Raw genomic sequence first — 11,954 nt, 5'->3', positions numbered from 1 at the left:
CAGCTGCAGAGTACGCATCTGAAATTGTACAAGCAACATTTGGCAATTACAGGACATTGACAACAACATATCTTAGAGCTGAGCCAGATGGGTAATTGATAAGGATCATGGTAATAGGAAATAAAGTGGCATTTTTTGATGCCGCAGAGAGAATAAACTGCGTAACATTGAGTCAAAAGAAGCATCTGTAAGTTACCTTGGCTGGTTTAATTTCAGGCCTGGACACAGATCAGAGTAGTTTGTCCATTTCATGGTGTAATGGGAAAATGATATGTGACCCTTTTAAATGCTTCATTCGTATAACCAGTTTATTAGTTGCAAGTGCTTAGGTCACAAAGGCCCTGACATACGAACTGATGTCTCCCACTTGGATTAGATGTTTCCAGCGGCATAGCTGTAGAGACTGAACAAAGTGTTTGTTATGTCTATGACCACCTTTGTTTAAGCATGTTGGGAGAGCAAGGACACGGTCAAAGAACTGACGTGTCTTACATGGATAAGATGTTCCCAGTACCCTGGCTGTAGAGACTCAACAAGATGGTCAACGGTCTCTGTTGACGCCACCGATATCTAAGTTTAGGTATAAGAACTGCCTCGATGTGTTGGGAAGAAAAGGAGGTTCTTGACAGTCTACTGACCACGTAGCTGTTGTGACCCTCTTTCCCATGCAAGGAAATAAACGGAGAAAAGACATACTTGACCCAGAGCCTTTGATTCTTACTTAACGATTGTCTGTGCAAAATCTTCCACCACAATTTGGTGTCAGAAGTGGGATCGTTTGAAGCTCCGTCGGGACTCCGAGGACGTCCGGGAAGGGGCCCCTTCAGGATCCACCAAAACGTGATTCTGCCCTATACCTCATCACACTCAGAGAGAGGGGACCGGCGACCAAAAGAGACCTGATTGGCTTCAACACGATCCGATGAGGAAGATTTTCACACGAATCGGGTGAGAAGTTGATATTCTGATTTTCAAACGGGGCTTCCTGAATTATAACGGGTGATAACAGATTACAAAGACGGGTATTTAGTACTTTAGGATTTTTTTTCTCTCTTCTTAGAAAATCCAAATTTCGGTTATTTGATTGGGCTTCTAATGATGATAACTTGTCTTTTTATCCGGTTATTTGAAAAATGTGTATAAAATTATAAGAGTAATTGTACAGTATTTCCGGTTCATCAGCATCCAACTTTTTACTGAGGAAGACAGGGAGCAATGTGCGCATTTACGATTGTATTCAGACTAACTATCTGAAAATCGCATAATTGTGACCCTTGACCAAAAAGGGGGAAGACAGGGAGCAATTTGCGTATTACGATTGTATTCAGACTAACACTCTGAAAACGCATAATTGTGACCCTTGACCAAAGGGGAAGACAGGGGCAATTGACAATTGTGACCCTTGACCGAAGGGGAAGATAGGAGGGATTTTGAGAGTTCACTGAAGTCGCAAAATCTCAGCCCTTGACCTAACAGGAAGACAGGAACAATATCGGGGTTTTCGGACAGAAGTCTGAAAACAGATATTTGCGCCCTTGACCTATATTTATTAACCAATAGTTCTGGTTGGGTTTTAACTTGTATTTTTCCTACGTAAAAGAAAATCAAGACTTATAGTGACGACTATATTTTAAGTAATAAAAAGTATACTTCACCACGCCTGAAAGATGGGTGGTGTACAGGGTAAAGGTAAAAAGGAAATGGGTTCTCCGGAGGGACCCATTGTGGATCTGATGAGAAGGAAATATGGAGATCAATCTCTAGAGTTTTTGCCCGAGTGGTCAAAAGATTTTGGGTTCCCTGCAAATGGTTCTTTCAGTAGAATAAAACTGAACATGTTACGAACAGGCTTAGAGGCAAAAGAGAAGGATATAAAATCTCAGAGGGTGATAAAAGGCAAAGACTTGGAGAACATTGAGAAACAAAGTAAATGGTTAAAATGGTGGGAGGATGAATGTGAATGTAGAGAAAGGAAACAAATGGCTAAAGAATTGACATGCGCAAAAACCACATTGGTTGAAAAACCAGATCCAAATGTTATTGAACAAAATGACCGATGTGCTTCTTCTCCCTTGTATCCGAGTCTCACAGGGGCTGGGGGCCCTCTCCTCAACACATGCCCACCGCCGTACCCTGCTTCACCTGCGAACCAGCAACCTCCGTCTGCAGGAGCACATATCAAAGTTCACTACACCCGGCAGAGGGAGGAAAAGGAAGCGGCAGTGAAAGCAGCACAGGAACGACTCCTCGGAGAAGAGGAGGAAAAGAGACAGGCTGCTCTCCTCACTCGCTCTCGCTCTCCAGGAGCAACCGGAGGGGACACTTCTGCCATCAACAAACTGATTGCAGAGCAACCATCTACATCAGATGTTTTTTCCCCCTCTTTCGACCCAGAGGGAGTTCCCCCGGATGCAAAATCTGTGCTCCAAACCCCAATGATTCAAGTACCAGGACACTCAGGTCCCATACTTGTTTTCCGGTCTTGGACTGATACGGACATTAGAGCTGCAATGGCTCATCTCCCGCCGATACAGCACTCGGGAAGACTGTTTGCTGAAGCATTCATGGACTTCTGTAAGCAATTCCTGCCCAACTTTGCTGAAATTCGACGTGTTCTAATGAGTCACGTGGGTCCGACTCACTACCAGAAGCTCAACCAGCTGGTTGCAGGAGACACCAGTGCGGCCGATGTTGAATGGAGTTCAAATCAAAATAAGCCGTACAGAGACACACTCACGGCTTTGAACGACGGCATAAAGACATTGTTCCCTGACAAAGTGGATATGACTCCCATCAATAATACCAAGCAGGCAGCGGGTGAGTCCGTCCATGATTACTACCAAAGACTTCTCACAGTGTTTAATCTTAACAGTGGCATTCCACAACCCGCCGCGTTAGGAGACGCTCTGGGGACGTGGGAATCACACCTGAAGAATGCTTTCATGAATGGACTATTGCCCGACATAAAAATGACTGTGCAGCGTTCTGTTGCTGGAATGGAAGACTCGCGACTCGCGGATGTAAAGAAACATGCTGCGCATGCGCAATCCATGGACATGGAGAGAACTGACCACGAGGGGAAAAGGCGGTCACGTCAGATTGAACTCGCCCAACTGACTATGCTCCAAGCTGTCACTCAACTTGCCAGAAACGACCGCCCACGGGATCCCAACCAACGGGGCGGATTCAGGGGGCGTGGTCGGGATATGACGAGGGGACGCTCCTCCTGGAACCAGGAGGGATCACAGCTGTCTCCACCCAATGACTATGATACGTGTTTCCGCTGTGGCGAACAAGGACATTGGCACAGAGAATGTCCACAAAATGCACCTCGTAGAGGATGGGGGCGTGGACTGGCCAGACGAGGAAGGGGTGGCAACGCACATTCCGATTGACGTGAGGCGGAGGGGGAGGAGGCTGCATGTGAGGGGGAGACGGAAACCATGCTGAGGCCTCACATGATAAGGGAAGTAAAACACACACACACCGCAGCCTGCAATGAAGAAACGCTTTCTGCACTAACTCCCTGCACGCACACTCACACTCACACACCAGAGCAACAACAAGCTCTCGTGGACATCACAGAGCAATTGAGAACACAACAAAAGCTTTCACTTAAACACACATACGCAAAGTTTTCAGGAAAATCATTTGAAAATATGCCCACCACTATGGTGAAAATTCAAGGGAAACTTTTATCGTTTTTGGTTGATTCGGGGGCTACACATTCTGTAATACAACAAAAGTATTTTCCAGGTCAGAAACTTAGTGGAAAACAGGTTTTCTCACAAGGAGCTTCAGGGATGACTATTGTAGAGAGATTTACGGCACCTATGACCAGTACACACACTGACTCAACTGACCCTGAACCAGACATCACAGTAAAACATTCCTTTTTGCTGTCCTCTTGCTGTCCCATTAATCTAATGGGCAGAGACCTCATGTGTTCCTTCGGCATTAGCCTCATCTCCACTCCTACAGGGTTGCAAGTGGTGAGAAGCAGAGCCATTGACCAGATGGCAAAGACAGTTATAAGTGATCCAATGTTTGTGTACCAGTGGTGGCTTCCGGTTGACTCACAATCAGAACTGTCCCACCTGGCAGCATCACGCGTCCAGCCTGAGGCAGAGTGCATGGATGCTTCATATCTCCACTGCACAGCTCATGTGTCACATGGGCCAGATAAGCAATATGATGCATTATTTCTACAGGATCTGAATGATCAAATTGCATGTATGACATTGTTTTGGTCCACACTTAAATGTGCTGTTTCCGTTTCTCTCACCCCCTCTCAGCAGCACCTCTTTGATGTGGACTCTTCTTTCCCACACATCTCCTTGTCTAAAGCAGCAACAGACCAATGGAGAGATTTGGGACCTTTTGTCGCGGCGTGCGAGGCATTGACAGATTGGGAGGCTACACCAGATCCACTTGTGATGCGCTCTCCGTCGACAGGCTTCTTTAAACAGCCATTCGCATTTTGCACACCTGCTCTCAGATCTGTTTATGTCATGGATGAAAATAACATATTTTCTGACACACACACTGATACATTTTTGACTAATGTCTCCTCTATTTCTCCTGCCCTCAGTTCTGTTCCAGACACCTTGTGGGCAGCGCATAAATATGACGTGGGACTCATCAAAAAATGTCAACCTGTGGTCATCACTCCTCGATCAGACTTCCGTCCCCACAAACATCAATACCCACTGCGCCAAGAGGCCATTGACGGTATAACACCGGTGTTCAACTCCCTCTTAAAGGCCGGAGTCATTGTTCCATGTCCTGACTCGCCGGTAAGAACAACTATTTTTCCAGTTAAAAAGATCAGAGATGCAGGCAAACCAACTGAGTGGCGCTTCGTGCAGGACCTAAAAGCAGTTAATGCAGCCGTCCACGCACGAGCCCCAAATGTTCCCAACCCTTACACCATTATGGCACAGGTTCCACCTGATGCTCGATGGTTTTCCGTGATTGACCTCTCAAATGCTTTTTTCAGTGTCCCTGTGGACATTGACAGTCAGTTTTGGTTTGCGTTTAATTTCAATGGCAAGCCTTACACTTTCACACGCTTGTGTCAGGGCTACACAGAATCACCTACGATCTACAACGAGGCACTCAGGGAAAGTTTGGAGAGCCTCACTTTGTCTCCAGGAACAGCTCTTTTGCAGTATGTTGATGACTGTTTAATTGCAGCTCCAACACAAAAGCAGTGTGAACAGGACACACTCAAATTGCTTCAACACTTAGCAGCGGAAGGACACAAGGCCAGCCTATCCAAACTACAGTTTGTTTCACAGAACGTTCATTTCCTAGGCCATAACATTTCCGGTGAAGGGAAGACACTATCACCAAAACGCATCGCCTCAATTGTAACACTTCCAAAACCACAAACCAAGAAACAGATGATGTCATTTTTGGGAATGTGTTCCTACTGTAGGTCATTTATTCCAAATTACTCCCAACTCGAGCAACCTCTGTCCGCATTGATACATGGAAAAAATCTCAGCGCGCATGATAAAATTCAGTGGCTCCCTGCAGCCTCTCAAGCTTTCACGGACATGAAATGCGCGTTACAAGTTCTTCCGACTTTGGGTCTTCCTGATCCTCACAAACCGTTCACACAAACCGTTGATGAACGTTCTGGATGTGTGACATCAGTGCTCCTACAATCCCATGGCGATAAACAACAACCAGTAGCTTATTTCTCTGCAAAACTCGATCCGGTAGCAGCAGGCTTACCACAGTGCCTTCGAGCTGTGGCAGCTGCTGAAAAGGCTCTTACAGCCTCTCGTGACATTGTAGGCTATGCTACGCTAACATTATTGGTTCCACATTCGGTTTCACTGATTCTTCTCGAACAGAAGTCGTCTCATTTATCTGCAGCGCGTTACCTTCGATATCACACATGTCTCCTAGACATGCCGAATGTTACAGTAAAACGCTGCAATGTCCTCAATCCTGCATCTCTTCTCCCCACTCCGGAGGATGGAGAGGAGCATAATTGTTTGGCTGAGCTGGAAGCTCAGTGCACACCTCGACCAGACCTCGCAGACACACCTCTGCTCAACAGTGACATGGTAATGTATGTTGACGGATCTGCTACACGGGATCCCCTGACTGGTTCTAATCTTGTGGGTTTCTCTGTTGTTTCAGACTCAGCTGTTCTGTGTTCCGGCCCTCTTCCGTGTCACCTCTCAGCCCAAGCAGCAGAATTAATCGCACTAACAGAAGTTTGTAAACTAGCTAAGGATAAAACGACAACCATTCACACTGATTCCAGATACGCTTTTGGCGTGGTTCATGATTTCTGGAGACACAGAAATTTTCTCAAATCGGATGGCAAACCAGTGTTACACCACACTCTGATAGCAGAACTATTGGATGCCATTTTGTTGCCCACAGCTATTGCCGTTTGTAAATGTGCAGCGCACACATCCGGCACAGGCGACATCGCAAAGGGGAATGAGCGAGCAGACTTAGCTGCAAAAGCGGCTGCTAGACGTCCTCTTCCCAAACCATCACGCCCAGTTCCTGCCATGTGTTCTCTTCCCTCCTCTCTTGCAGCCGTGCAGTCCCTCTCTACTTCAGATGAGAGACGTTTTTGGTCCTCCTCAGGCTCCAAATTCATAGACGGCATCTGGTATGGTCCAAATGGTAATCCATGCTTACCTAAACATTTCTTCCCTCACTATGCGAAATTGACTCATGGGTTAGACCATGTGTCAAAAGGGGGAATGTTAAGTATCATTGATGCAACATGGTTCACAAAAGGTTTTGCAGCTTACGCACAAAGGTTCTGCCAAGCGTGCATAACATGTGCAACTCACAATGTAGGTCGTTCAGTACAGGTGTCACATCATGCAGCACATCCACCGCCTGCAAGACCATTTGAACATGTAATGATGGATTTTGTGGAACTCTCCCCATCGGAAGGTAAGAAACACTGTCTTGTAATGGTAGACATGTGGTCCAAATGGGTTGAGGTGTTTCCCTCCAGTAAGCAGACAGCCTCCACAGTGGCTAAAGCCTTGATTTCAGAGATCATTCCCCGCTGGGGAATCCCAAGCAAAATTTCTAGCGACAATGGTTCACATTTTGTCAACCAAGCAATCACAGACTTAAGTGCATACCTGGGTATTGACTTAAAAACACACTGCGCATACCATCCAGCTAGTGGAGGAGCGGTAGAGAGAGAAAATGGAACATTGAAAACAAAACTGGCCAAATGTTGCACAGACACAGGTCTACCGTGGACAAAAGCACTGCCCTTGGTTCTGATGTACATGCGGATGAGGAAACGAACACGCAGCAACCTAAGCCCATTTGAAATCCTTTTCGCAGTTCCTCCCCATATAGGTGTGGAAGCTCCAGGAACACCACTCCCTTCCACCACAACGTGCGAGAATGACATGTTAACCTATTGCATTCGACTGTCTTCCACTTTGTCTGATGTAAGAAAACAGGTTGTAGCTGCACTTCCAAGAGAAGCAACGGGTCCACTACACCGACTGCAACCAGGTGACTTCGTGGTGGTGAAGGACTTCAGGAGGAAAAGTTGGAAAGCTAAACGGTGGCAGGGTCCATTCCAGATTCTCCTGGTCACCCAAACAGCGGTCAAGGTAGCTGAAAGAGCAACTTGGGTCCACGCATCCCATTGCAAGAAGGTTCCAGATCCAGTACCAGCAGTGGGCTCAGGCGACCCTACCTCCACAAAAGGTGTCAATCAACCGACACCACCGATCCAGTGACCACGGACGGGCAGTTGACCGACAGACACACAGTGCATTGTGATCTGTGTTGACTGTCTACAACGCGGATGCCTCACAAGAAAGAGGGTTGGCAGACTCCACATCCCAACGTGTACCTGCGGACCAACACAAGAAGAACACGGCCAGGACCCCTCCACATAGACACAGTAGTCGTTTGTGCCACGACAGTTTTATTCATATTATTGCTTGCTTCAGTTTCATTATATCTCAGCATCTTTTTGTGATTCCGTAGTCAGCTATCTAAAGAGTGGGTCTCTCTTATCATGGAACGACAGCGTTCATGGAACCCCCTCAGACGACTGGGGGGGACTCGTGTAACCATGTGTTTATTTGCAGGTGTCACTTTATTTGTGTTGATTCCATATTTTGTCCTCCACCAGAAACATTTAGACGACTTACTTGACCGACGCAACAACTCAACTCACTCTAACTCGACCATTCGCAACCGCACCAAGCGAGCACTGACCCGCCTAGACAACCGGTTCGAAAATGGGATGAACCCATTGAACAAATATTCTGCAAATATGTGGTGGCGCTATGCTCAACACGTAGCGACAAAAGAAAATGCTTCCGACTGTTACGTATGTTCTCCGCTACCCATCAGCACTAATCAACCACGGCTAGCCGTAGCCCCCCTGGGGAAGTCTGAAGGATGTTTCTGCGGGCTCTCAGTTAGTGGGTGGTATGTGCCCCCCATAGTCCTGTATATATCCAATGATAGCGACAAAGAATGATTATGCAGAACCGCATGGTACTAGACCAATTGACCGCTGCCCAAGGAGGTGTTTGTGCTATCGTAGGAGAATATTGCTGTACGTTTATCCCTGAGAATGACAAAGACGAAGGCATAATCCATCAGGCGATACGAAACATGACAAAACTTCAGGAATCTATGACAAGAGACAAATCTCCCTCCCCAGATTGGCTCACACGGGTGTGGTATTCATGGAAAGGAACACTAATACAAGCAGCTACTATCCTCTGTGTTCTCTTCGCATTCGTAATTTGCGGTATCCCATTGATCCGTCATACGATTGCCCAACTCCTGGCGAAACAAATGGCTATGTACAGCCTGGGGTCACCTGATGACTCACCACCAAACTTGTTCCCTAGACGCGACTCTGACAATAACCCCAACAGTGACTCGGACTCCCTTGACGAGCTGAACACTTACGACCTCGACACATACGCATAGTGACATAGTGACACACTGTCTGTGTGCATTCCTGGTGTTCTAAATGTTTTTGGTTTCACAGTAGCTTGCTAAAACAATGAGAAATAACATTCTCACAAAAACAGCTTTTACTCTTGCATTTATTAGTATGTAACGTAAAAATGATTGATATAATGACCTTTCCACAATATTCTATATCTGTATTGTGTGAAAGGGGATCAAGTTCTGGTATTGTGATTTAAACATGTTCTCATTTCTTTTTTATTTCAATACTGTACACATGACATCTGGGGTGTAACGCTCAAATCCTGTGAGAAGGTTTCCAGTCTTTATCTTCTCCTAACAGATTTCTTCCTATTTTCCCATTTCGGAGGGTTTTTTTAGGGAGTTTTTGTTCTGTGGCAGGAAAAGTTTTGTGAGCGATGTCCAGATGTTCATGTTTTGTGATATTTGATGTGGTAGATATCAGCTAGTGAATTTTTAGAGTAGTCATTCTAAATTGATTGCATAGTTTGTGATTATTATGTAATCAAAAGAGTGGAATGTAATGGGAAAATGATATGTGACCCTTTTAAATGCTTCATTCGTATAACCAGTTTATTAGTTGCAAGTGCTTAGGTCACAAAGGCCCTGACATACGAACTGATGTCTCCCACTTGGATTAGATGTTTCCAGCGGCATAGCTGTAGAGACTGAACAAAGTGTTTGTTATGTCTATGACCACCTTTGTTTAAGCATGTTGGGAGAGCAAGGATACGGTCAAAGAGCTGACGTGTCTTACATGGATAAGATGTTCCCAGTACCCTGGCTGTAGAGACTCAACAAGATGGTCAACGGTCTCTGTTGACGCCACCGATATCTAAACTTAGGTATAAGAACTGCCTCGATGTGTTGGGAAGAAAAGGAGGTTCTTGACAGTCTACTGACCACGTAGCTGTTGTGACCCTTTTTCCCTTGCAAGGAAATAAACGGAGAAAAGACATACTTGACTCAGAGCCTTTGATTCTTACTTAACGATTGTCTGTGCAAAATCTTCCACCACAATGGTCAGATGGAAACCAGTGTGACAGATGATTTCCTTTTATCTAATATTCCCCACAGATTAAACATAGATCTTCATAACAATCTGCTGCTATGCAGCTAATCCCATCCCCTGTCCTTCGTTAACGGCTCAAACAAACAAGCAACAGCTACACATGATACACGTTTTGTTGTTGACAGAGGCAGTCAACTCGATCTCTTAAGCAGAAACAGCAATACCAGTGAAAAAGAATCCATTTCATTTTACCTGGGCAAAATAACACAGGTGTTGAGATATTGTCTAAAATATAACTTCAATTTGCTGCAGTTGTGCAGATTTTGGCTTGGCCAAAACAGATGTTGTGGCGATAACCTGTTAGTAGTGCGTTAAGGACCGCGGGGATGGTGAAACCAAAAGAAGGAGTGGACCTGCAGCAAAATGGTGAAGCTCAGACATTTTAACAAAGAAGCTTTTTTAGTCATCTTCAAAGCCGTTTTTCCTTCATACAGGGTAGCGGGGGGGGGGCACTTTTAAATAGATCTTAAATAAATAATCTAGTGTTCTAATGTCAAGCAATTTGTCACATTTGATAAGGTTATTATTGTGTTTTAAAATCTCAATATGCAGCAAATGAAGTAGTTTGAAGCAGTTAAAACGTAATTATTTCCTTCTGAAATATACTAAGTAAGTAGCATAAAAGAAAAAACATTTTATAAATGTGAACTTTTTTCCACTTTCCACCAGGTTAAGAAGAGTTCAGAACTGATCTGCAAACTTTTATAGAAAATAAATTTCAATGTTAAATGATCATCATTTTAATAGTTCCGAAGATCACGTGTCTGATAGGCAACTATGACAGAGATCACAAGATTCCTCCTTTGGGAATTTCTCCTTCAAGAGAGAGAAATCAACAATTACTAAACAGAATTAGTCATTGCAGAGAGAGATGGACTGCTGCAAGGTGCAAAGAGTACTGCACAGCGTACAGTCGAAGCGCACCATTTGCAATACTCTTGCTCTTGCTGAGCAAGTTTTCTCCTGGCCTGTTTAAGACTGGGATAAAAAATTGGTGCCATTAATAGTTTGTTTTATTTTACCCTTGCCTAATATGTCTTGATGAACTGCTTGCACCCGGGGTATAATCAGTGAAGGTATTGGGGATTTGTTTCCCTCTGGCAGCAAGGTACACTTCTCCTCCTGTTGGTGTCACTATTTCCACATCGGAGGAAACTGAGCCTCATCCAATGATCCCACTGCACTGATGAATTACGGGCAACACATGCACACACATTGGGACACACATATTCAGTTATTATACGCAGGTGAGCATACACACTCCCAGGTCTGAAGCAGAAACGGGAGTCAGAAAACTACTTGTAAAATGTCCGGTGCGAAAACTAGATTTTGTGGCGGATCACTGGGATTTACGGGGACAAACAGTGTGCTGCTGTAAACTTCTATGTATTCTGCAGAAAACCCAATTGGGTTGTTCTTCTCCTCATCTCTGCTTTACCTGCTTGAATCCGAGCAAGGACAGGGAGAGTAGAGAAGCAGACAGAGGGAGGCTACTTCAAGTCTAAGTCGGTAGTGATTTTATTCTCCGCTTTCCAGGTGGTAGAAAAATGTATGCTTGTCAGGCAGATTATACGGAAGGCTTTTTTCTTCTTCATTGCAGCCTGTACTATTTTTAATGAATCTGACCTTTGCAAACAAAACATATGGTTTCATCATTAACACGGGTCAGAAGAAATTGCAACGACATCTGACTTTTTTTCTTGACCTTGCATTTAAGAAACACTAAGCTTGATGGAAGATCGTCATGACTTGGTCAAAAAAGTGAGGGCAGCCCTGTGCTAGACCTAAATACAAGTCGTTTGCAGATACAATGACTACTATGTTATGCTATCTTAGTTTAGCGTGTTGGAGTCATAACATTAACGACATCACAACATAACAAAAGACAGTTGATTGGCTTATAAACTTCAGA

General features: G+C 44.9%; 1 protein-coding gene across 2 annotated transcripts; it reads left to right on the top strand.

The window, feature by feature from the left end:
- The first annotated feature begins 725 nt into the window (after window positions 1–725).
- LOC144391064 (uncharacterized) lies at window positions 726–9,928 on the top strand. 2 transcript variants are annotated; one of them, XR_013454927.1, is made up of 3 exons: window positions 726–948; window positions 2,154–4,796; window positions 7,460–9,928. XR_013454927.1 is itself a non-coding variant. In XM_078097597.1 (2 exons), the coding sequence occupies exon 1, from the start codon at window positions 1,668–1,670 to the stop codon at window positions 3,393–3,395; it is 1,728 nt and encodes a 575-aa protein (XP_077953723.1). In that variant the 5' UTR covers window positions 959–1,667; the 3' UTR covers window positions 3,396–4,796; window positions 7,460–9,928. The 2 variants fall into 2 exon arrangements, 1 of the variants encoding a protein (XP_077953723.1); XM_078097597.1 differs by lacking the exon at window positions 726–948 and having other exon boundaries at window positions 959–4,796.
- Window positions 9,929–11,954: the final 2,026 nt, after the last annotated feature.

Source organism: Gasterosteus aculeatus, chromosome Y (genome assembly GCF_964276395.1).
Source record: "Gasterosteus aculeatus chromosome Y, fGasAcu3.hap1.1, whole genome shotgun sequence".
Classification (NCBI taxonomy): domain Eukaryota; kingdom Metazoa; phylum Chordata; class Actinopteri; order Perciformes; family Gasterosteidae; genus Gasterosteus; species Gasterosteus aculeatus.
Note: the sequence above shows the minus strand (reverse complement) of the source record. Positions and strands in the feature narration are given on the sequence as shown.